The sequence below is a fragment of the Haemaphysalis longicornis genome, unplaced genomic scaffold (assembly GCF_048455015.1).
Source record: "Haemaphysalis longicornis isolate Haplotype H1 unplaced genomic scaffold, Haemaphysalis longicornis Haplotype H1 scaffold_1, whole genome shotgun sequence".
Classification (NCBI taxonomy): Eukaryota; Metazoa; Arthropoda; class Arachnida; order Ixodida; family Ixodidae; genus Haemaphysalis; species Haemaphysalis longicornis.
In genome coordinates, this window is record NW_027526203.1 from 439118564 (window position 1) to 439143789 (window position 25226).

At 51.3% G+C, this 25226-nt stretch overlaps 2 protein-coding genes across 4 annotated transcripts in view; one reads left to right on the forward strand and one right to left on the reverse strand.

The window, feature by feature from the left end:
• Positions 1–25226, reverse strand: part of Cv-2 (crosveinless 2-secreting protein) — a 242579-nt gene that overhangs the window by 17141 nt on the left and 200212 nt on the right. Inside the window, exons 8-12 of the mRNA XM_077687490.1 lie at positions 4863–4969; positions 3689–3838; positions 1736–1892; positions 913–1100; positions 673–811 (exon numbers count right to left, since the gene is read on the reverse strand). Of these exons, the coding sequence (XP_077543616.1) occupies positions 673–811; positions 913–1100; positions 1736–1892; positions 3689–3838; positions 4863–4969 (741 nt within the window). The remainder of the gene's footprint in view (positions 1–672; positions 812–912; positions 1101–1735; positions 1893–3688; positions 3839–4862; positions 4970–25226) is intronic.
• Positions 11765–25226, forward strand: part of LOC144155817 (uncharacterized) — a 295602-nt gene continuing 282140 nt past the window's right edge. For 2 of the 3 annotated variants that reach the window (XR_013319646.1, XR_013319645.1), the window contains exons 1-2: positions 11766–12373; positions 16479–16574. Coding sequence is in view for 1 of the 3 variants with exons in the window: in XM_077687491.1 (XP_077543617.1) it covers positions 12231–12373; positions 16479–16574 (239 nt within the window). In the remaining 2 variants the exon portion in view is untranslated. Of the gene's footprint in view, positions 12374–16478; positions 16575–25226 lie in introns of all 3 variants that reach the window. The other variant, XM_077687491.1, reaches the window with a different exon arrangement.

The following is a 25226-nucleotide window of genomic DNA, read 5'->3' on the forward strand; positions in this document are numbered from 1 at the left end:
GGGGTCTCCCGACTGACTACGCGTTCCCTTGCATCCCGTGGCGAGTTCTTAGCTGCTTGCCACCGATTGTGTCCTTGAAAGCTCCAACTACATGCTCCCCTGCCTTGCCACAAATTCGTGCTACACAAAGCGCAGCTTCTCTCCGGATAATGCTCGCAATCGGACACCATGCTGGCTGCGCCCCACCGGCGCCGCACTTCACGGGAGGACGTGTTTGCGCCCCACACACTAATTCAAACAGCAAGAAATACAATCACCTACATGAAATTTTGATTGTTTATTTAGAAATAACGCCTAACTTTAGTCGTCACATCCGTTCCGTGCTCGTGTTTACCGCAGGATTAAGGCTGTAATTAACCTCACTGAGTTCCATTTTATAAATCTCTTCATGCGTGCCGATAAAAATGCACGAATGTTCTATACGAGGCGTACACGGCATGATCTGTTTGTTGCGGTGAAACAGTAAACGCATGCGTGTACTGAACGTTACCCTTGAAGTCTTTCCTACGGGCCAACGGGATATCAATATCGCAGGAATTTAAACGGAACTTGTTACTTCCTTTCCAAGTTTCCGTGAGGTCTTGGGGAAGTATGCCCTGGCGGCTATGAATCTTGTCCACCGGTGTGCAATCAAGGTTGCGTGCGCTTTCTCAACAGCCACTGCTCTCTCACCTTTGTTTATTCTCACAACGATGTTGTGGTCCTCCTGGTTGATGCTAAGGACCTGCAGCATCACGTAGGGAAGCTTGACGCGTTCTTTCTGTATCCGCACGCGAAGGAACTGTCCCAGCTTGACTTTCATGTCCCTGATCTGGGGGAGAAACGGAAGCCACACAGTCAAAGCGCTGTATACCAATGAACACAGAAAATAAGAAAAGCAGGCACTGAGACATTAAAAAAGAGCCCACTTACCTTGATGACAACGGATTTGGTCCAGGAGAACGACTTGGAGTACCGGACGTCGTTCCACACTTCAATGGAAAATGTGCCGCCGACGCAGTCGGACGCCAGCACATAGCGGCATGGTCCCTGATAGTTGAACATCTTGCCGTCAAATGTTCGGTAGTGTGGGTCTCCGTACACTGTGCAAATTCCGTCCTCTGTAACAGTGAATAAAAGAAGCAGAGCGTTCCCTTTGTGGGGACTTCCACCAGTCTTTCAAGGGCTCTCTCCTCTACAGACTCGGAAACAACGCGCTGCGAGGTAGCAGCGGAATAGCGCGCGCCGCCGTGCGTTCGCTGATCGCGCAATCACTTCCCGAGACGCAACAGATGTGCGCCGTGGCCGAAAAGGCAGCAGCTCGCGCTGCGCCCAAATTTCGCATTAGGGAGTATAGTAATCGCCAGTGTATTTTTTACTCTATGAAACGCAACCGAATATGAAATATTGCCCCTAAAAATGTGCCAGCGAAAGAAGGAAACGGGATCCTTAAATCCACAAGAGTGACACGTACACACAAACACACATACACACACACACAAAAAAAAACAGCGTCTGAAGAGGGAGAGAGGCTGTACTCCCTTATAGGCTTCATTTATAGGTTTATAGGCCTTTGCAGCTTCCTCGTCCTGATGCAGCTATTTTATTATCGCTAGGCCATGCTAGGGCAGATTTAATTGGCACAGTCGACAGCACGATCTAACTTCGCATGCGCAGCACAGTCCAGAACACGCCAAGATGTTGTCAGGGCCTGAACAATGAAAGCGTTGACGCGAGCCAGTGGCGACTCGCTCACCCTCCACGCAGGTGGGGCAGCATTTGCCGGGCGGGGTGACGAGCTTCTTCTTCGGGGGGCACACGGGGGCCGAGATGCATTCTTCAACGCCGCAGCGGACCATGCCGTGGTGACAGGAGCACGTGGTGCACTTCTTCAGCTTCCACGTTTCCCCGTTCTGCGCCAGAAGGTATGCAACGAGAGGATGGAAGCTTCGAACACAGCACAGTGATTGTTTTTACTGCGAAGGAGTGTACGTCTCTTTTACAACTGTTATTCCCTTCGCCACCACCAATGCCTCGTTCACAAATTGTGCAATCGGCTGACAACGGCGGTAGCGCTGTTATCAGATGGGTATGGAGGATCAACAGAATCTCGAATGGGCGTAAAAACAACCGAAAGCCGCCGCCATAGATTATGTAGCAGCCGCCGTTGCCGCCTCGAATTTCACTTCCCCGAGTAGCTGCGAATCCCTCCCGGTTGAAGAGCAACTTGCCCGGTCGGAACGCCGGTGTGAGCCCATAATTCTTCAGATTGAAACGCTTTCCGGGGGGAAATTTTTCACGCCTAAGAAGGCGCCCATCACTGATTGCCCGTTTATACGTGCACGGGTTGAGGGTGGAAGGAGGGGGGCGTGCACGCAAAGCTGTGCTTCTTCATGCCGCTACCGATGACATGCCCGTGGTGCTGGTGGGAGATTTAAACGTGGAACACTCATGGCTCAATGCGCCTTGTCTGCTGTCTTCTGTAATCGAGTGGTTTGAGTCTGGGTTGGTGTGCTACACACAGAGTAAGATGCATATTAGGGGGGAGGGAAACAGACAGCTCCATGTTTGTCCGCTAGAATAAAGCTGGGGTCCTTCCAAGTTTTATTGCGCTAATTGGCTAGGAAGTATGCTCAACCGCAAATTACAAACAAACGTGTTTTGTTTCGTGCACTCCGTGGACTGCATTCAGCTTCGCAGGTGATCTTTCTCTACAGAGTGCAAGGGCACAAATTTTTTGTTTGAATGAATATTCAGTATGTATCGTCGACTTCACAAATTACTGAAAGTTGTGTTATAAATCAATTGAGATATTTGTTTCCAGCTGATTGACATTCGAAATGTCTACTGCACTTTTGTTACAAACAATATTAATGTCTTGAATAATGTCCTTTCAGGTAGAGTTTTATGCTGTGTTTGTATCACTTTTTAGGCAAGCGTAGGTAACAGTATTATACATTTAAGTAAGATATACAAATTCGTTTGACACCTGATTAGTTTGACACCTGATCGTTTGACACCTGATCGTTTGGCACACGGCATACTCGTGTTGGCAGGTGCTGCGGCGAACACGTGCGCTCGTTTAAAAAAAAAAAAAGAAAAGAAAATCTGCGGTACACTTTGCCACATTGCACCTGGATGTCCAACAACTCCCTACAAGGAGAATTTCACGATTAGCGAGGCGCGGAATGTTATTTAACTCAGAAATGTGTTCTAGGAGGTGACATCGCGCAATGCAAAATGTCAGGCTGCACTGCGATAGCTGGACTCGGGGTGCATTGTGGTAAAGCGGACCCACCGGCGCTCTTGTAATCCCAAAGTACTATATGACTTGCGACACTGCAATAGCTGGAAAATGATTCGAAGATCGCACACCAACAGCAAAGCATTGGATGCTCTCTCTTCAGTTGTATCGCGTTCTAGGTCTGGCCATGTCGCAGATATGCAAGCAGGCATGCGGATCCACGTGAGCGGAGAGAACGTAATGCGGCGCATGCTCGTTCCATCGTGTCCCCCACAACTCACGCAGATGGCACCGAGTCTTCTGGCCTCACGAGATCCTGTATACGCGGGCCGAACTATGCGATATCGCTATTGCGCAGCTTTTGCAGGCCGGACAAACTGACGCGGAACTGAACACAACGAACAACGCGTAGTGGGGGCCAAGAAAGAAGACGGCGGGGTGTCACTGGTCCGTGTGCGTACTCACGTAGCGCTTCTGGTCGTTGTAGTAGCACATGGCTTTCTTCTCCTCCGGCTTGCGGCACTGGGAACAGCAGCTGTCCGGGCTGGCCTCCTGGTGTTCCGGGGGGCACTGGAGCGGCGGGCACACGGTCCGCTCGCAGATGATCGTCCCGTTCTGTCGTCGCCGCCAAATGCACAGGACAAAGCAGCGTCAGTGGGGAGGCACACTTCGTTGAGGGACTGCATGGTATCCCTGATCAAGAACCGGAGAAATCCGTGCAGTTCTGTGCTATTCCTTAGACGGGGGCGATTGCGCCGACGTGGGAACTATGAAAAAGAACTCCAGCGACCGACGGTTGGGACAGCCCTTGAACACTGCTTGGCGAGCATCTTATACCGTGGCTGGGTTACACAGCCCATTTACTTTCCACTCGGTATATTACGCGGCGTATACGGTGTGAGGACTGCCTACCAGGGTATTTCCGCGTAGTAGCCCCGCGCGTCACGTGCGATTTAGCTGAGATGCGCCATAGCTTCGACTCTGCACCAAAGACCATAGTTGCATCTTGTTTGCTACAACACAACGACGGAACCCTTGAGAGACTTCACAACCATTTGAAAGAACAGCGTACACGTTTTCTTTTTCTCTCTTTCTTCGGCGAGTTCACAGTCCTCAGTGCTCAAATTCTAACCGCGCAACGGGACGAGGACAAGAGAGGGCACGAACGAGCGCAGTTCGTGCCCTCTCGTTCGTGCCCTCGCTTGTCCTCGTCCCGTTAATCATGAATCCGTTTCAACTCGACCAGCTTTCTCTGATTCTAACGTCCTCTGTGCTGCAGACATGCGTGTGAAGAGGGGACCGCAGGCAGCATACATCTATACAGCCGCAAACAATATAATCTAAATCAAAGTTGGGAGTAGGCTTCTCCGCTTGGCGTTGGGGTCAACCTCTCCATTTCGGACCGGGATATCTCTCTCCACAGCCTCAACGAAACTCGCGATGGACAAGCTGGATCACATTTCAAATAAAACTTCCAGGCAGAATTGGTTAAAAGCGTAGACGAGCTCAGCACAAAGCATAGCACATGTCCAGTTTGCTTTAATGGAGGAGAATAAACCTTTTTGGTTTACAATGCTATGTTCAAGTTTGAGTGGGCAAAATGTGTGTGCGTGCACCTGTCATTTGAATTGCAGCTTACCTGGCACTGGCAGTTGGTACATTGGTCGTAGGGCCACGTTGCCTCGTTGTCGTAGATGTCACCTCTCATGCTACATTGTCCGTTCATGTAGTTGAGCCGCTTACCACCTGCGAACAAGAGCAATTACCGCCGTTAGTTCACCAGCTTCCCTTTGCTGTTCCTTTCATGAAAAGGAGGAGGAAAAAAAATAAAGAACACGAAAAGGCGACACACATTGTAATAAAGCAAATGTCTTCTATTCCGTACCGCATTCTTTTTTTTTTGGCAAGTGTAAACGCGAACGTACTTTTTCCCTCCCCCTTCTCAATGCGAATTCCTTTTCTTGGGTACGAAGGGCGGTTGCATCGCTCTTCACCCAAGGAAGGTATCACGGACGGGACCTCCAAAATACTAACGTATCGCGCGACCTTGAGGTCAGAGGCAGCGCCGGGACCAGGATTGGATCGCGCTGACCCCCGAGCCCCGCGGCAATGCGCGCGGGAATGAGCGACGAGTGCTTTCGCAGGCCCGTCATCGCCGGCGGGACCTCCCGGCGGGGAGCTCCTTGAACCCGGCGGTCGTGACCGGGCGGTCGACGAGCCAGGTGGCCCCTGGCGCGGACCCCTGGGCTCGCGGCGTGGCCCCCAGGGCGCGCGTCACGCCACCTGGCCGGCCGCACGCGCTCCAGCCCGTCAAGCGCGGTAGCCGCCGGGGGCCTCCGGCCGGCTCACGGGTGGTCTCGCGCGCCGATCGTAAACTGGGGCCCGCGAGAAGAGACAAGGAGGAGCGGCCTGCAACTCAATCGGCCACCCCCGGCGTCCTACCGGTGCGCTCGCCACAATTCATACGCGTTTGCGAAAGCGGCCCAAATGACCCACCTCCCGCCGGCGACCGGGCCGGAGGTCAGCCGCGGAGGAGTCCCCGCGGCAAGGATGGACGGTCTCATCAAGACCCTAAATTTGCAAGCGCTGTCGACGCGAGCGCTCGAGAATGCGCGCTGCCCCGACCCGTAAATTGTGTGCTTTGGCCCTCTTTGTCGTCCCCGGGGATCCGTCCCAGCGGGATCCCGCGCTGCCGCTTGTTATGATTTTGCTCCTCTTGCCTGCTTCGAGCAGGATATTCACTGGCAGCAGCGAGCCGTCCTGGCTAGGACTCTCCAATTATCAGGCGCTGAAAACACGAGGCAAAAGAGCATGGAGCGGAGCTATTTTCGTAGCGCGGCCTATTCGTTTTCCGCACCAATGGTAGCGGGCTCTGGGATCTACCGAGATGGGCCCGACGCGCCCGCTCTTCCGTTACGTGAGTAGGCCCGCCAGCTCCCCACATAGCCTCGTTGCTGAGGCGATAAGTTACAAATGCACACACGCACACACAGAAGGGTCTGCCTCTCGGAGTGCTTTATTGTTACGCGTGGCTTTATCGAAAATAAAAGGCTAACGTAAATTGTCACAGAAGAAAAACACTACGGAGGCTACACATTCTCGCATTCTGGTTTATGATAGGCAACTTTAGAAAATGAAAACATACAAAAATGCTATTTCACTGTTTGGTGCTTGCATACCGTTTCGTCAGGAGAAATTAACCAAAAGCTTTAGATGAAAAGTGCTTAGGGTTAATCGCACACGTGACGTCCGGAGAAAACTGCCGGCGTATAGGTAACAAAGCTCGGAGAATAAGTACTTCGGCTCCTGGAGGCCTATGATTTGATTCTATCTTTATTAAAAACTTGGAATGACTGGAGCACACAGGTGCTTAAAGGATATTTTATGGCCATTCGATGTCACAGTTTACTTCATGCATCACCGCCGAGTGCTCTGCAAGTCCCTTCAGTATCGAAAGCAAGATTGGAAGGACAGTGGCGCTTATATTGACGCTAAGCGTGAACCCCAAATTGGAGTTCACATGCAGCACAAAATAATTAAAGCATTGTAAATCACGGGCTCATGTATATACAGACGAAGACCGTTCACACGGGTTCCAAAACAAATCCTCAAGCGCGGCGCCGACAGCTCTTGCGCCGTTCTTGGCAACTAATCCCAAGCTTCGAACCCGTTGCGTTGGTCATTGCACGCCGGCAAGCATGTCCGCTGTTTAAGCACGCCGCACACCGTTCAGTGGGGCCGCTAGCGTGGGCGCGATGGTGAAAACAAAACCTTTGCATTTGCTACTGTGAAAAGGTAGCCGCGTCCATTAAGGCTCTTTGCGCCCGACTCTGCAGGCACTCCAGTGGGCCTGCTTCACCGCACTGCACCCGAACGATCGTGTTGCGTTGCGCAATGCATCAAGTCCTTTTCGCATCGTGTCAAGGCACAGCGCGCAAAGACGGTTGGCCTAAATTGTCTCACAATGAATTTGTAAAGTTTGTGGCAACGTTGTACAATTTAGGGTGCCTTCCCACCTCTAGGTCCCCATTCCACGTCTGGAGGATGGGAATCTGTGATCCCATTAACTCCCCTGCTGACCCGCTACCTGTTTTCGAGGCACCTGACCCTGACAGATTCTCAGGAGGATCTTGTAAGGCTTACGTCTCTTTAGTGTTTTGTCCTCCTTGACATTGTTTGTTTCCTTTAGTTACGGCATTTTCTCAAGTCGACCACCAAGAGTCACACAGTACTAATGCCACCGATGAAAAGTTTTTGGATGCTTCACATTATTAATAGGTTAAATGTAGTGCACAATATTCACGACAGTTCTACCCAAGTAGCGGCGGCTTTCACTATTTCGTTCGCAGCCAAACATTGTGGCTTGAGGCCAGTGGCGGATGCAAGGGGGTGGGGGCAGGAGGGTGACCTCCCAGCGCGTTCTAAACTAGCCCTATACCAAGCGCGCAGGGCGCGTCATCACCCTCTCCTGGCCATGCTCCAAGGTGCCTTCCTCCCAGATAAGTCTGGATCAGCCTCTGCTGGAGGCACCAACAAACCGTGAAGGAAAACGCTTTCTCAGACACCACAAGGGCGTACAATTCGGATGGGGCAAACGAAATGGGGGCGGGGGAAATTGCACACGCAACAGGCTCATCGCCTAATAAAAAGAAACGGACATAAAATGACCTAGTGTGCTTCTGCCATATACGGACCGTCTACGCGCAGTGCGAACAGCAGCTCGGCAGATTCCTTCTGTGTGTGTAAGCTCAGTCAGCCACGCATTATTTCCTCGCAAATGGAGTTTCCCTCCTCCCTCACTGACTTCCGATATGCGGGTCGTCATTGGACGGCGTGCCGTGCTAGTACTGCCGGCGGCCTGCCGCATCTGTGGGGCGAACAGGTGCGCCTGTGGGCGGCGACGGAAGGAGATGGACGAGCAGCGCCGCCGTTTGTTGGCTCTGCTGTTGCTGAGGTGGGGAGGCCCGGCGTCGACTTCTATAAAGTAAGCAAAGAGTCCGGGCATCTGCACTTGCTCACTCCGTACTCGGCGCGCGCGCGCGCCCGTACTGCGCTGCTCCTCCGGAGAGCGGCCTAGCCCTGGTGGTGGCGGCGGCGCAAGGACACGGGAGGAGCCCCGAGGCAGCTGCGCACTTGGCCGCGCACGCGACATGCGCAATCTCGCCCAATCCCGGCCCCGGGTCCACTGGGCCGGCGACGCAATTATGTACGGCCTAGCACGCCCGGAAGCATGTCCCCGGCCCCGAAGGGCTGCTTCTAACTGACACGTTACGTCCACTAGACAGCTTGAGTCGGCTGGATCAACTACGAGACAGCAGCGCGAAGACATTGACGGGGAAGAGAAGTCGGTGGGATTCGACCTAGATCGATTTCAGACGCGCACCGCAAGGCCGTTGCAAAGCTTTGCAATAATATTTTCGCAGAGTATTGAACGCGAAACCCAAACAGAGAAGTGAATACCGGAAGGGAGAAGACGTAAGCACGACGAGTTTAAGGAAGGATCAAACGGCCGACTGACGAGTATGAGGAAGGACCAGACGGCTCACCCACAACGGACAGTGCTACGAAGCCAGGATGCAGAGAGAGAGAGAGAGAGAGAGAGAGAAAGAAATCCAACAGGCACGGTAGTACGACGCAATAAACTAGCAAAAGATGGCACATCACTTCCGCATGTTCTTCCGCATAGACCTGCCTCCCTTCCCAAATCCCAGTTGCTGATTTCATCCCCGCCACGGAACCGATGCATGGGGCTGCTGTCTCCGTTGGCTTGCCCGCCCCGAAACTGCTTCCACTTTGGCAGGGAGTATTTTGCTGTGAAGCACCTAAATAATCATGTTTATCCATTATCATCATCATCTCTCTCTCTCTCTCTCTCTCACACACACACACACACACACACACACACGTGTGCACGTGTGTTTGTGTGCGTGCATGTGTGTGTGTGTGTGTGTGTGTGTAATGCACACAAAGAAAAAAGAGGAGGAGAACGCCGTAAGCAGAAAAAAATCTCGCCGTAGTGCACTCACTACGGCGAGATTTTTTTTCAGTGTAACCAGGCAAATAAAACAGTGTCAGTTTAATAAAATTTATGTTTGTTCAAGCTTTTGTTATTTGGATGTTGCAATGGCCAGATGACAAAAATGTGTAATGTGCGATGCACTAGCAAACCCTCCGGCGTGGTCGGTTGGGCGAATGGTAGGCCACTCAAAACAGATGAACGGGCCATAGGAGTTGAAGAGAGAGCAGGTGAAAAAGAGGAAATATGAGGGAAGATACGTGTGCTCTCCATAGTCTCCCTGACAGGCGCTACAGCTGTTCGCATCGGCTGGCAGTGTCCAAAAATCGAAGTCCAGCTTTGGTCGCATTTCTTGCAAGCGATGATCGGGACTCATAAGATCACCTCCAGCATGAGCGGCCGATTATATAACCAGCTTTTCTCGGTGCAAAATTCACGCTGTTTCTAATGGCACAGAACGTTATCAAAGCCACAGGAATAGCAGCGCGCGCTGGCGGCCACCCCGACAGAGAACGACTGGGCGTTCGTTGAGGCCAATCCCAGCCACAGCCGACAAAGTGAAGTTTACAGGGATCGAGAGAGACCAGACGGATGATGGCATTGGAGTGGAAAATCTAAAGAAACCGGGGTGGGGAGGCAAGAGTTCGTCAAACCCGCGGTATTATATTGTTTAAGGGAAGTCGTGCGTGCGAAGGAACGAAGCGTACTTGCGGCATCAGTGTTCCTTAATGGAACCTAGACGACGCGCTCTCTGACGTGGCCGAAGGGGCAGCTTCATCAGCCAAAGCGTTGCTGGCGACTCCGCTGCGAGTGCGAGCATAGGTCGGCAGGCTCGCACACGAGGGCACTCACCCACCACCCACTCACCACTCACGAGTGAGTGGTGAGTGATCCTCGATCGCCATCGTTTTGGGCTGCCGAGTGAGAGTGAATGTGCGCGACACTCGCGCTGAGCCCCATTCGCTACTTACGAGAGTGGGAGCCACTCGCGGTGATCTCCGCTCACCACTCACGAGTTTAAGCGCCACTCACCACTCGCGAGTGGCGCCATTCTAACATTCAACATTCTTTTGTAAAAAAGGACGTTGATACTCAGCAAAATATTTAAAAGAATTTTTCGAGCAAATTTGGAAGAAAAACAAATAGATTAAAGAGGATCGAGAAACAATCCTTAATAAATATTTGAGTAAGGCCTGGGTTTGGGCTAGTTGGCTATACATCGCTTGAAGGAACAGCGCAAGGACGCGGACGACAGAACGTAAAAAAGACAGTACAAGCGCTTGTACTGTACTGTCTTGTACTGTACTGTACAAGCGCTTGTACTGTCTTTTACATTCTGTCGTCCGCGTCCTTGCACTGTTCCTTCAAACAATAAATATTTACTGGAAAAATCTTCCGCAAAAATATGCGTAATAATATTTATGCGTGCAACATAAGAACAAAGACACCCTCCTGACAAAAATTGTTCTCAAGAGGTTTTTAAAGAAAAATCAATGAATAAAATGGGATCGACCAGCCTTCCTTGATGCATAATTACCGGAGAAGTCGTTTCCAAGAAGTTGAGTTCATTTATTACTATGCGTAATAAAAACATCAATAGGAGCATCGACAAACGTGTAATTGATTTCATTTGTCACTTTGTTGTTGCTTTTCTTTCAGTCAATCATTGACAAATCAGAATTTCTCTATGCATCGAAATAGCACTGCAGTGAAACGCCCGGGTGCCTAATTGTACGGTTGCTGATACGTCCGTCCACCGAAAGCCCGTGTAAACATAGCCCAATAAAAACTCATAATTCTATTTTTTGTATTCCGTAGATTTTGGATTAAGTTATAATGGATTGTTTTGCTGTATTCAACGATTTATTGCCACAATTTCTGGTTGATAAATTCGTGGCAGTGAGGTGTTTTCTTTTTACAGCCTAGCTGTATATTGCTCGTTCGTGTGCATTTCTTCTTGTCGTGGTCCGCCAGCAGGATTGTTCAGCAGAATACGCTGTGCGGCAAAGCGAAATTTCACCGAAACCGTGCCGCCATCAGAAAACGGCCGCAGCAGCCAGAATCAAATCGCCGTCCTTGGGCTCGGCAGAACAACGCCTTAGCCACTAAGCTGCTGCTGCGGCTTAACCACTCAGCCTAATTAACGCAGTTCAATTACAATTATTTCTTTCGCGCAGAAGCTGTTTAGCGCTTTTTCTCTATAGGTAACCATCGTACGAGACGGCTTTCATTGGCATGCAGCGATGCCGCTTTAATTTTTTTGGTCAGTCGTTCTTTATCACTGCTTTCGGGATTTTCTCCATCTGTTCTTCATCCAGACGAGAATTTGATTGCCATGGTCGGTAATTGTAATGACTTGCAGTGCTTGCACTGCTTTTAAGACGCAAGCGCTCACGAGCTCGCTGCCACAAAGCCGGCGATAGCACGACGTCACCACGCTGTCTTCTGCCCGACGTCGGTGCTAGTGCGCCGCCGGCCGCGCAAAAAAAGCTTCGTCACGTCTGTCTAGAAGACGAGTGAAACATCGTCTGCGAGCGAAGGTTCGCAGATGGTGCTTCAGCTGCCGCACGTCTGGGACGCTCGGAGTATACCCTCGTTCCCGTGCTTGGATTTCGGGCCGTTTTACGCAGTTACTTGCTTGGAAACGTCGTGTAAATTTCAGGGCATACTTTCCTCGATGGGTGATCTAGTTGTGCGGATATGTGTAGCAGTGATAGAGCAGTGTAGCAGTGTAGCGTGGTTGAGGCCGTTCCCTGTGAATTAAACGATTACTGATATTCGCGGCGGTGCTGCGCAGTTTCCGTCGGTATTCGCTGCTCTCTGAACAGCGATTAAAAGAACTTTCCAGCTGTTTGGAGACTTAAAAAGCTGACATGGTTGGGTTTACCATTTTCAAACCAGGTATTGGTAAGCAAGTTGGCAACAACAAAACTTTTCGGCGCCGAGGACTGCAGTGCACGAAGGTCTGTTTTTGTGTCAGCTACAGTGGTGATGAAGGTGACTTCAGGTGAGGAGCAACTTAGACGCGTTATGGGACTGTGTGCGTTGATTATGTTGATACCAAGAGTTTCGTTCGGAAGTTGTGTGCCACTGGCTGGCTCGAAGGATGGATCAGCACGGAACCAAGATTGCCGGTAAGCTTACTGTTTAAACCATAATATTTCCTGAATGGAAACAGTGCATAATCCGCTCATGGGAAGTTAACGACAGCAACAGTAGTTGCGGCAAACGTTTGAGTTGGGAAAATAGCAAGATTTTTCTGGCTGCACTTCGTTCACTCTGCCGTGCACCGTGTTTCGTGATAGCGTTTGTGAATTATCCTAACTTATATTAGGAAAGAGCATGTGTCAGCACTTGGTTAATTATTGTACCTGCAGCAGAGCCCTCTGCATTTTTTTTTTGCGATTCTGAAAGCAGTTTCTACGGTCGAAAATGGCTCTCACGAACTCTCGCCGGAACGTCTGCATATACAGATATATGGAACATATACACCTCGTGAAAGCGATAACGCCGGTGACGCCGGGACATGGCTAAGTTGGGCTTTGAGTGCAACGCCATCGCGCCAGGTGAAGTGCTTCGTGAGCGGCGCGCTGACGCTTCGTCATTGATGCCCAGACACCCGGTCGCTTTGCGTGCTTTCGTTTGGAGAACGCGAGCCCTCCACCTGCGCGAGGTCTTTTAAAGATGATGGTCTTTCTTCGGCTACTTAAACACGAAAATTTTGCTCTGTCTGTCTGTCTGTCTGTCTGTCTGTCTGTCTGTCTGTCTGTCTGTCTGTCTGTCTGTCTGTCTGTCTTTGCGAGAGTGCGAGTGGTAAGGACGGGTGGTGAGCGTGAGCGCGAGTGATTGCGAGCGGTGGGGGCAAATGGTGAGCGTGATCACGCGTGAGTGCCTGAGGAAAAAAACTGTGGCTGACTCCTCTGTCATAGGAATCAGTAATACACGAAAGTGAAATGTGCAGCGAAATCTGCAGCTGAGGATGATTTGTGGGTCGGCGGCTGTCTTGTGGGTGCGCTTGGCGAGCGACGTCCTGCTGGCGGGTCGCTTCGGTAAAGGTGTACTGGCGTCATTTCCATGACGGATATTACGTCAGTGAAATCTTGGGGTGTCGCGAACACCCTAAGTGTAACGTACTCTTTAGTACTAAAGGTTGCTTCCCCGCAAGAACACGCTGTGTGCAGGGGTGCACATTTACAGGCCGCTTGCTTCGTTGTACTGGCGTCATTTCCGTGACGGATATGACGTCAGTGAAACCTTGGGCTGTCGCGGCATAAAACAGTTTTGTGTTAAAATATAAAACCCGAAAACGAACAACCCTAAGTATAACGTACTGATGATGATGATGATTCCTATTGGTTTCCCCTTTGAAGCGGGGTGATGACATGTCATCTTACCAAAAAGGACTAATATAACCATGTTTTACACTCTTGGTTTAATACTAGCGCTGCTTAGGGCAGGCACTAAAGCTTATTAGGCCCGAAATACTTTCTTTTCCCTGTTACAGGTGGTAACTGTCCTAGGCAATATTCCCCTCTCTGCTTTTCGTCCACCAGCATTCTAATCTTCTTTTCGTCTTTACTAAAGGTTGCTTCGCCGCAAGAAGGCCCTGTGTGCAGGGGTGCACCCTTTACATGCCGCTTGCTTCGTTCTACTGGCGTCACTTCCACGAAGGATATGACGTCAGCGAAATCTTCGTGTATCCGGGAATAAAACACTCGTGCTAAAACATATTTTTAGTGAGTGCGAGTGAGTGGCGTCCAGTTCTGCCGAGGTATGACGGAGCCACTGAAGAGTAACGTACATGGTGGTCATTTTCTCTGCGCGACGAAACACCGTAATTGGGCTGGAGGTAGAATAATAGCCGCACGACTGAATTGGGATATCTTGGAAATAAACTGAAAAAAAGTAGATTTTTTGCTCGGTGGAAAACAAATTTGGGGAAGGTAGACCATTTGTTTTTGGTCGGAAATTTCGTGTCGTAAACAAAAAACTCAGGCAGGACCCAGCAGTTCTCTCCCAAGACGCCGAGCACATGCGTCAGGCTAACCAGGCGTGCAGCATAGAGCTCAGTATTCGAGTAAAGAAAAAACCGCAAAACAAGCATCGAAACCGCATGATGGACGACAAAGCGCAGGTGAACAACAGAGCCCCCCTTCCCCCGCCCCCCATATGTTCTGGTAAAAAATAGGTTTACAGCTGCTCTCAGAAGGGGAGGGGGTTGAGGTTATTCGAGGGCTAGCGCATGCGTCAGGCTAGGCAGGACCCAGCAGTTCTCGCCCAAGACGCCGAGCGCATGCGTCAGGACGCAGCACTTGCCGCCTGAGAAGCCGAGTGCAAGCGACAAGCCCGCCGACACAACGAGGAATATTTCATACCCTTCCCCGTCAGCACGTGTAGTGGTTTACAACAGCTGCGCTGGACATTCTTTTTCGGAAGGCGGGATGGCGTCCATTTTCGAGCATATATGCCTCCACTTTGAAGATCCGTATTTCGGGGTTATGAAGCCTGTCATTCAAGGTGCGTGCCATCGGAGAATGAATACCTGCGTTTCAAGCCATCGGCGTGCGTCGGCGGCAGCAAAAAAAAAAAAAAAAAAGCGTTGCTAGGCAACGTCGCTCTGTCGGAGTGCGAAGCTTGCCGCTCAATTAAGGTCACGGAGAGAGAGAGAGAGAGAGAGAGTGCTGCGAGAGCAAGAAGACGCGTTGGTAAACATCATCCGCAGCACAGTCGGTGTGTGGCGCTGCAGGCGGGAGCGTGCGTCGTCTGCTACCGTGCACAACAAAGCGGTGCTTCTTCTGCTCGAGCGCTACGCACCGTGCACTCGCATTCATCCAAATGAAAGGACTCTCAATATTACACGTGAGCGTTAAATGCCCTAACATTGAAGATGCGCTTCGCGGGTGTGTGAAGCTCGTCGGCAGAGATTGGCACAGCACCTTGAGTGAGGAGCGGCGCAGCTGGTCACAGCGGAATAATGTAGATTATTATGCTATTTTGAAGCGGGCTAAAAACAAGATGGGGGGCGTTTGAGTTATCACGTCCTAACGTAAAATGTCAGAACCTTGACATATCTGTCAGAGCCTGGCCAAATACGAAAACAAAATCCGCGGGCACCTCTTGCAATGCAACCACTTCTCCCCTTCAGCACCCCGGTCGACACTGCCGACACCCACCCTACCGCAATAGCTTGAACTCAAATTTTGAAATCTTATTCACGCCCACGGCTTTCGCAACACTCTCCGAAACAATAAAAAGAAATAACATCCGCACATGACTGTCGTTTCAGGGCAAATCGGGTCATCCCCGATGACGGAACCGAGATGGTTTCGAGAACACCTGACTTGTAAAAGATGGCCTTTGGAGTTCATGGTTTGTCATCTAAGCTGCCACTCCACCAGGCTGAAGACGTCTAGACTCAAATTGTTTGATGACTTGCAGCACTAAAAACAGCCGGTCTCTCTTTTGTCTGAAGCTATCTAGCAAAACTCTCCTGCATACAAATTGTCTGCTGTTGTAGAATTTGAGGGGGGGAGGGTCATTATCACCATCATCACCACCACCACCAGCCTGTCTACGCCCACTGCAGGGCAAAGGCCTCTCCCATTAATCTCCAATTATCCCGGTCCTGTTCTAACTGCGACCAATTTATTCCCGCAAACTTCTTGATATCATCTGCCCATCTAACTTTCTGCTGCCCCCTGCCACGCTTGCCTTCTGTAGGGATCCACTCTGTTACCCTCAATGACCAACGGTTATCTTGCCTTCGCATTACATGCCCTGCCCACGTCCATTTCTTCTTCTTAATTTCTACTAATATGTCCTTAACACTCGTTTTTTTCCCCTGACCCACTCCGCTGTCTTCTTGTCCCTTATTGCTACACCTATCATCTTTCGTTCCATTTCTCGCTGAGTCATCCTCAATTTAAGTTGAACCCTCTTAGTGAGCCTCCAAGTTTCTGCCCCGTAGGTGAATACCGGTAAGATGCAGCTGTCATACACTTTCTTCTTCAGGGACAATGGTAGAGTGTCATTCATTATCTGAGAATATCTGCTGTATGCACTCCACCCCATTCTTATCCTTCTAATTATCTCTGCCTCATGGTTGGGATCTGGGGTCACAACTTGGCCTAAGTAAATATATTCGCTTACCACTTCCACTGCCTCGCCACCTATCTCAAACCGCTGTGCCGTTCCGAGGTTATTGATCATTACTTTGGTTTTCTGCATATTAATTTTCAGGCCCACCGTTCTACTCTGTTCGCCCAGTGCGGCAAGCATGCTTTGCAGTTCGTCCCCCGAGTTACTTAACAAGGCAACGTCATCAGCAAATCTGAGGTTAGTGATGTATTCTCCATTAACCCTTACTCCCACGTGTTCCCAATCCAATGTTCTGAATACTTCTTGTAAATATGCTGGGAATAACATTGGAGAATAATATTTGGGATAACTTCGCACAAATACTCAGCCGTGTATTTATCTCACTATCGTGCCTGATCGCTCCGCGTTATTAACCTGAATATCAAGGCCCAGAACTAACGAGTCATTAGAGAGTTTTAGCTGACCGTTTCTGACGGTCCGCTCCGCTCCGATAGCAAGCGGGAGCGCCATTGCGCATGCGTGGCACGCTAGCGCGCTACCGGCGATACCGGAGCGGGGCCCCGCTCCGCTAACTGGGGCCTCTTAGCGGACCGTCGCGGCAGCTTACGTTACCGGGCGGAATTTTAACATGGCTGCCCCCGCAATGCGAGCGCGCTCCGGCGAACTTCGTTTCTTCAGTTGAAACACGACCGACGAAGCCGCGAAAGCGCTTCCGAATAGGCAATGGTGCCGCACACCTCAAAGATCTTTAGAACGGATGCGAAAAACGTCGACCGAAGCGCGGGGCTGCTTCTATGCAGCGCCGAGAAAGACAGCCTTGGCTTGGCTATTCCAAAGTTTATAGGCTTGTTTATTGTTATTTAGAAAAATTATACCATGTCAGCGACTACATTATACAAAAAAATGTTAAATGAGGCCAAGAAACACGGTATTTTTCTTTGTTTGGGCGACCAAATACAAATTCTTATGTTTCCTTTAGGTTGAAGTTTTGGTTTACAGGCGCACGCGAAACGACCAGTCACGCGAATCATTCCCCGTCGAGGGAGATACGGTTATCGCTTAGCTAAAAGCCTTTCGGCTGCTGACGCTCCGGTTGTGCTGAGCGGGACGTCGGGAGCATAGCGGAGCGTCAAAAACGGTCAGCTAAAACTCTCTATTCATTCACGCCAGACAAGCCACGGTCTGCCACGCCACAGGTCGCGTCATGTGGGAGGACATGTGACGCGTTGCTTGTACAAGCTCAGTCAGATTCCTTAGCGTGGCGTTAGCGCGCTCGTCGTCATAGCGAGCGTCGCGAGTGCTTCGAAAAGCGTGTCCCTCCCGAGATGGCACGAGGCATGGGGGTCGCCAACAGCGAGCGGTCCAATCGCCTGATTCCACTACGCAGAGTTTCAGAACCAGTCACCAGCATGAGGGAGGCAAGAGGAGAGTTTCTAAAGGCGCCTTTGCGCATGCCGCGTGGCTGGTGGACGTTCTGGTAACGTCTGCAGCAGCGTCCCCAAGTTGCCGCCCAGGAACGGCGTCGTGACCGCTCCACGGCAGGCCTGTACAGCTGTCTCTTCTCCGCGCAATTTTAGAAATGGCGCTCTTGTCCGAGCAGCGTCATGACCGACGGCTTAGCGAGTGTATACACGGTCAGGTGAACGGAATTCCTCCTTTCAGGGCGACGACAAAACAGCACGCGACAAAAGGGAACAACAAAGCAGCACAGCGTCTTAACAGCGTACCGGTGGGGGACACATGAAGAGCCAATTAATATTTCAACGCGTTGACGAACGTTTTAACGGTACGAGATGCTTTTTCCGAGTTTTTGGGTAATCTCTCCTGAGCACTGGGAGCGCGTGCTGCGCTGCAGCCGGCTCGAAGAACAGGAAGCCCTGATTCTCCGGGCGAGGACTGCAGCCACAGCCCACGGCCTACCGGAATAGGATGGCCACCCACTGCTCCACTTTTTAACCCAACTCCCTTCTCCTCTTTTCTCAGTAAACGTTTTCAACAACAACAGCAACAACGTGCGGTGAAAAAAAAGGTTGTGAATTACTCCCCTTTCGAGGACGTCGTGTATGCCTGCGCCCAAAACGGCGTATATTTGGCGAGTCCTCAAGCAAACAAATTTTTGCACTTTTCGAGTCTTCTGTACTACGTTTCTATACTCAATGCATTTATTTAGAATGAGTGAGTGAAAACTTTATTAAGACGAAAAAAAAAATTTCTTCATGAGCGACGTGTTTTGTGCAAAGATGGCATTTGTTTTTACCTTTCTTAATTTAATTAGAGCGTAACACCTAAATTTGTTCGGGTAATTTTCGTCAGCCTTCAACGGTAACAATAAAAAATTAAAATCTGTTACCTTTGTCGAAAACAAAACGTTCTCATAAGTCCGATGGCAACCGATGTTCTACATAGCATGATCGAGCGCGCAGGTATGCATAGTTTGCCGGTAGTCATGTTCGCGTTATTTCGTTGAAGCATTTGAAAGAAACTCCTAACTTACCGTAATTTCCTGCCGTGTTTTTTTTTATTTGTATATTTTCGACGCTCACCACTAACACGATCTTTTTCGCATTTCCGGCGCATTGTGACTGTCGCGAAAACTGGTGCTACCGCAGCAACTCTTCATGCCTGCCGCGACTGGTATTGTAAACGAGTGGGAAATCGGAAGCTTGTGAATTTATGAATTTGATTTCACCTAGCCGAGGCACAGACTAGTGATATGTTGACTACGATATCAAGATCTTCGACCAGCTCGGTCAACTGCGAGTCGCAGACAACTTTAAAAAACATTCAGGAACCGGTGAACTGAATGTTTGCGGGTTCGGCAACATTTGCTTCGACAGAACGGAGGCCCAAACCCCCAAAATTATGCGACGTGTGGCCGAGATACTATGCCCACGTTTCTTGAGTAGTTAAGGGCAGCTACATTTCATACTGAACCGAATAGGGAAATTGCAGAGGCCGCCGTACACGTGACGGGTATGGACGCCACGGCATGGCGTGTGTACTTTTCGGCCGCTTGCAAAGCGCGGCATATGTATTGCCCCCGAGTGTGCGAAGCCATTTCCGCGAGGCGAACAGCCTACCAGCCAAACAAATGCAGGTCCTACGGCGTAACAAACTGTCCGCATCAACATCGCTGAACGATCTGAGAGCTCCCCCGAATGCCGTCCACAAGGAGCCCGCATACTTGGGCTCCCCTGCCCGAGTGCGGCCGTTAAGAGAAACGGGCCGAAATGACGTTTCCTTGTAGAATGCGAGCAACGTCAGAACAAACACACGCGCGCCCCTTTCTCCGCTGCTCCCTCTCGGTTTCCCGCGTCGTCGTCCGCGGTGCGCATCGCCCGGGCTGCGGGAACAGAACGCGCAAGAAGGAGTTTGCCCGGGAAGAGTGTCCGACCCATCCGTGCACAATGGGGAAGCCAACAATGCAAAGGGCGCTTAGCCAGACGACGGCCACCCGGGCTCCCATCGCGGCCTGTATTATAATGCGTGGCGCAATTTGTCCCGGAAGGAGCCCCGGGCCGCGCTGCCGAAGAGAAAACCGGCGCGCTGCAAAAAACCTCCGCGCAGGGGGAAAAAAAAGGGAGGCAATGGAAGCGGCGGGAGCTTGTCTGGCTGAGTTTCGCGACCCTCCGAGGACGCGGAAGGGGCAACGATCCACAATAGCGGGACGCGCCACCGCGTGACACAGTGCGCAGACGTCGAGAGCCCAGAATGCACCATTGCGCCGAAACGACGCCTCCGCAAACGGGCCTGGGAATAGCACGTGATTTATGAAATGGCCACTGAAGATATGCTGAACATCTCGCCTCGCCCATTTCATTCCGCTCCGCTTCATTCAGCAGAATTCTTCGCTGCGCTTGCGATTCGCCTTCCTCAACTGCCATTTCACGGTCGGCAGCGTGTAGCCTTCCACACCTAAGCTCCCTCGGGGCGTGTCGACTCGCTATCGCCTCGTTATAGCGCTGCGAGCAGTAAGCATATTGCTATATCGCTGTTCAACTCAGTTTGCCGGGGGCTACATTACATGGGAGCGCAAGGGAGCGGAAAGGAATTCAGGATGGAAAGAGCGGGCAAATACTGTTAAGCAGTGACCGTAACATATAGTTGTCTGAAAATGACTCGACAAATGAAAGCGCAATATTTTCTCCCGATTAGTCTTATCACTCACCACATTTTGTCACGTTTTCTTTTGTGTGTGTGTCTGTGTGTGAATACATGCACGGAAATAAAAATACATTCATGTATGAAAATGCAATGCACTTTGAGCTTGGAATTGATTACGCTGTTGCTCAGCTCGACACGGTCTAAGTATAGCTAAATAAGGCGAGAGTTCGGGCGCGCGCTGGTATTTCATACTGAGAGTACACTTGCGCAAAAGACATGACGACAACAGATGAGATATTCTACTTGTTTCTTTTTTGTTGCCTGCTGTTTGATTTTTGGTGGTCGGGCATTGGCAAAAGGCTGGCTACAGTGAGGTACAAATATATAGCGTAAATAGCGCTCGAGTTTGGCACTTGGCACGGGTGTTTGTGAGGCAAGCAATGCTATATACACTGTTTAGCAACAGCTACAAAAAAGTAACCAGTGGTGCAGCACAGCTCGACGGATGTCGCCCGAATTGAAGCCTTATACTGAAGTAAATGCTGCCAAAATTGCACGCGAACGAGAAAAAACCATATAATGAGCGCCAAGAGGGAGCAACATAGCCGAACCGTAGTGAAGCAGACGACTAAGACGCGATTCCATGGAGGAAAAAAAAATGGACGCCATCCTGCCCTGCGAAAGGGGATGTCCAGCGCAGCCGTTCTAAACCACTACACATGCTGCATGATGGGCGAGGGTATGAAATGTTCCTCGTTGTCCCGGCAGGCTTGTCCCGTGGGCTTGTCGCTTGCGCTCGGCTTCCCTGGCGGCAAAGCCTGACGCATGCTCTCGCCCTCAAATGACGTCAACCCCTCTTTCTGCAGGCAGCTGCAAACCTAATGTTTACCGGGAACACATTCGCATTATTCACAGGCGCCTTATCACGCATCGTGCGGCTTCGATGCTTGTTGTATGTTTTTTTTATTTACAGGAATACTGAGCTATATGCTGCGCTCCTGACCACGGCTGGACTGGACTCTCCTCCTCCCGCGCTAGGGAGGAGGAGAGTCGGGTCCGGCCGTGGCCTGACTCGCCCGACGCATGCGCTCGGCGTCTTGGGCGAGAACTGCCGGGTCCTGCCTGGGTTTTTTTGTTTACGGCACGAAATTTTACGACCAACAAGAGGCTAACAGCTTCGCTGTAAAACATTTCCTTCCTAGGAAGGCCACCCATAACATCATCTTCCGCTCCAATAAACGTTTATTGACAACAAAAGCTCCACGCGCGAGTACCCAATGTGACGTCACAAACAGCGCCACTCGGCGGAAGAAACTGGTGGCGGCCACGACGTGCCGGTGACGCGTTGTGGTGCTCACGGATAAACTCACGGACACTTAGGCAGCCTGCAGAAACTACCAGAAGAGCCGCATCTCGGCGGCGCTGCTGCCCACCCTATGGAAGGTCGAGAAGGCATCGGAAATCTACGTCGTCTGGACGGGGACTTGTAAGCGGACGACGAAGCCCGAGAACACGCTCCGCAGGAACACCCCCCTCGCCTCCCGAGGGGGGTATTCCGAACCCACCCGGCCCGACTGGCATCGCCTGACAATACAGGGACATCCTGGAGCGCTACCGAGCGGGCACACGTGCCAGCGGTCACCCGACCAACCAAGTATAAGTCAGAGGCCAAGCTGACCAGCCCTGACGCTGATGACCAGCTGGTGGACAGGGCAAAGCAGACGGACAGGACCTAAGGCATCCTATCCAACAAATCTGCTCTTTCAAATAAAGTTTATGGCCACTACTCGTAGGTAAGGTGGGGTTCGTCACAACTAAAGGATCAGGGCTAATTCGGCAAATGAGGGAGCCCAGCGCACAATTCGACCCGAATATGTGACCTGCCTTCTATGATGCGGAATCACAAACGCCGGACGCCCCAACCACGTACGCCTTTCCTCCGCAGAAGCTGTGCAATGGACGCGTAGGATATAGCAGTTTTCTGGCAACGCAGATGCGCGAATTAGAGGGCCAAACTTGTCACATTTGCTGATGCCTAAAAGCCTAGTCGAGTGGATGAGCTGCTATACAGGAATAAGAAAACAAAAGAGTAACACGTCCACATGGAGCAGGAGCAGCATTGGCTTGATCGGAAGCGAATACATGCATGTCCGATGACCATTCATTGGTGCAGTCATGCGGGGAACTCAGATGACGCTATCAAAGGCGTGCACGCTTTGCGACGCATGAAACTCCAGAGCAATGCGTGCACAGACACCAACTACCTGATTACCGCGAAAACCTTTGGTAGATGGGAGCAACACAAACAACAACAATAACAAAAGCCGGGCACAGAGAGCTCGCTTGCAACCCTAATCGATTTTGACGTAGCACATTAGCGCAGCCATCGAGACTTGGGAGGAAAGGATCTGTTGGGCGCCGCGGCACAGCATGCGATCAGATTCCCCCTGTGCCCTCCCACGGGGGACTCAGTGCGCTTGACACTCGTCCGTACCGAGGCGCTGGTCTCAAAATGGGCGGTTGCGGTCATCGGAAGACAACGAGCACAGAGCGCAGTATTGGCAGGAACGAAAGGGGGCCCGTTCAGGCCCCCACAGCGCTGCAGTGACGGGCCGGCCCGCTCCGACGGCCGCAGAATCGCGCGGCGGCTTCTTGGCAGGGCCTCTGCGAGGAGCAAAGAAGCGAGCGGTCGGGGCCAAGCGGCGGCCGCATGGCCCGCGGCGAGTGACGGTGTCTCGCCGCCGAGCGCGTAAATCAGTCAGGCCGCGCTCTGGTGCTCCAGTTAAACGAACGCGCGCCCGACCGCGGGCGCAGACGCGTAACCGCGGAAATACGGGCCAATGAAAACGCCGTTTGATCCGGCGGCCGTCCCGCGGGCTTCCTTTTCCATAATATTTATTCGTCGCGCTATTAGACATTTTCCCTCTTTCCCGGTCTCCCTTAATGAAGGCGAAAGGCCTCTGCCAAAAGAAATAGAGGGCGCAGCGGCGGATTTCCCTCATCTCGTCATTCCTGGTTCGTCTCGATCTTCATCCCAGAAAAGAATGGCGGGGGTCGCCGCCGCCGCCACCGCCGCTGCAGTGGCGAGGATTTTAAATAAATGTTTACCGTGCCAAAACCACCGAGCGCCATTTCTCCCCTCACTCCCCCGCCCCCCCCCCCCCCCCTTTTTTTTTTTTCTTCTTTTATCCCCGAAAAACAAAGCCCGGCTGTAAACTGCTGAAACTAGGTTCTGCCAAAATGCTGGAAAGCTCCCCCCTCTTCTCCGCCGTGGCGATTTATAGTCGGTAATCACGGCCCAGGCTGGTTGCTCTTCTGTTCTGTACATACGCTCGCCCTTTCATTCTTCTTCGCCTCATTCTCGGCGTAACGCATTTCCCGGCATTTTTGGCGCGGCGCTCTTGACCCCTGGCTTGTGTGTTGGTCGGGCGCCTGAGACTAAACACAGGGTGCAGTCTTGAAACAAATTTGTGGGCTTCTGGCTCACGGGTGTTGACGCAAGGCTCTTGGTCGTGTTGCAACACTGTTTTAGCCGCCAGGGGCATGCCACCGGCTGCCGCTTGTCTGCCGCGCCCTCTGCCAAGGAAAACCCCGGGCTTGGGACGCGCACCGGGGCATGCACATCTCGGAAAATAGTGCGGCGCACTTGTGTTTTCCCGCGCCACCACTCGGCCGAACTTTGCAAAGCGGGCAATTTCGCCGAAGCGGAGGCGCGGCCATTTTAAGCAAGGCGACGGCTGCCATTGTACGCCGAAAGTACGCTTCCAACTCGAGCATCGCATTAGATACACTTGCTGCGCATATATGCTTGCCACGCCGATCAAACACTTGCTGGTGTAATCATTGTCGCCCTTACCACCCCGTAGCTCCACCATCGCCGTACCTCTGGTTCCCATTGCATGATCATGGCTTTCCCGTATTTACGCACGCTTCCATCTGGTAATGATCAGCCAAATTCATCCTTTTCCCTGGAATCTTCTTTACTTATCCCTTCACCTGTTCACTGCCTTTCACTTTTCACTGTCCCAAGTTATGGTGGTACTTACGGTTCGTGAGCCAGCTGAATGAGCGGCCTGCGGTAAATAATGTTGTCGCTCTTAGTGACGTGACCGACGTACGGGCCGAAATTGGGGCTTACTGCCTAAAATTTATTCAAGCAATGGTCAGTTTAGCGGCTAGGAATGCCGAAATAGAACGACTTCGGGCGGTACACGACCGGTCGGTGTGCAAGCGCGGACGCGTTATTCTCCGAGGTAACTCAATGATAGAGTGCACGGGTAGCAGTGCGTGGTATCTTTAGTGCTAATTCAAATTTCGCCAAGGGCGCTTTTTCTTTTATTTTTTAACAGAGTAGAGAATTTTTCTCCCGGGGATGTTATTTTAAATCGATGTGAAGGAAGTGCCTTACATTAGTTTAAAGCATAAGAGTGCGCGAAAGGGCGCTATTTTTTGTTTAAATCATATAAATAGGTTGCATCTCTGTCTCCCAGACAAAATTCGCCCGTTCGTGCGTACGTACATCGCGGCATCCCCGGCTTCATCGTCATCATTATCATGTCCCCCTCCTTACTGCCGTAAGGATCATGAACGGCACGTTGCAAGTAGGGTCAGTAAGTTTTGCACCTTCAAGAACAAGCGCTATTAAGCGAACGACAGCAAAAAGGCAAGCGTTAGACGAGCGCTTGAAAAACAGGAGAGCGCGAGTCACGTAGGCCTTTCTCCATGTTTCGTCTACCTTAGCGCTCCTTTTTTTCAGAGGTGCAATAGTTCGTGCTTTCAAGGTGT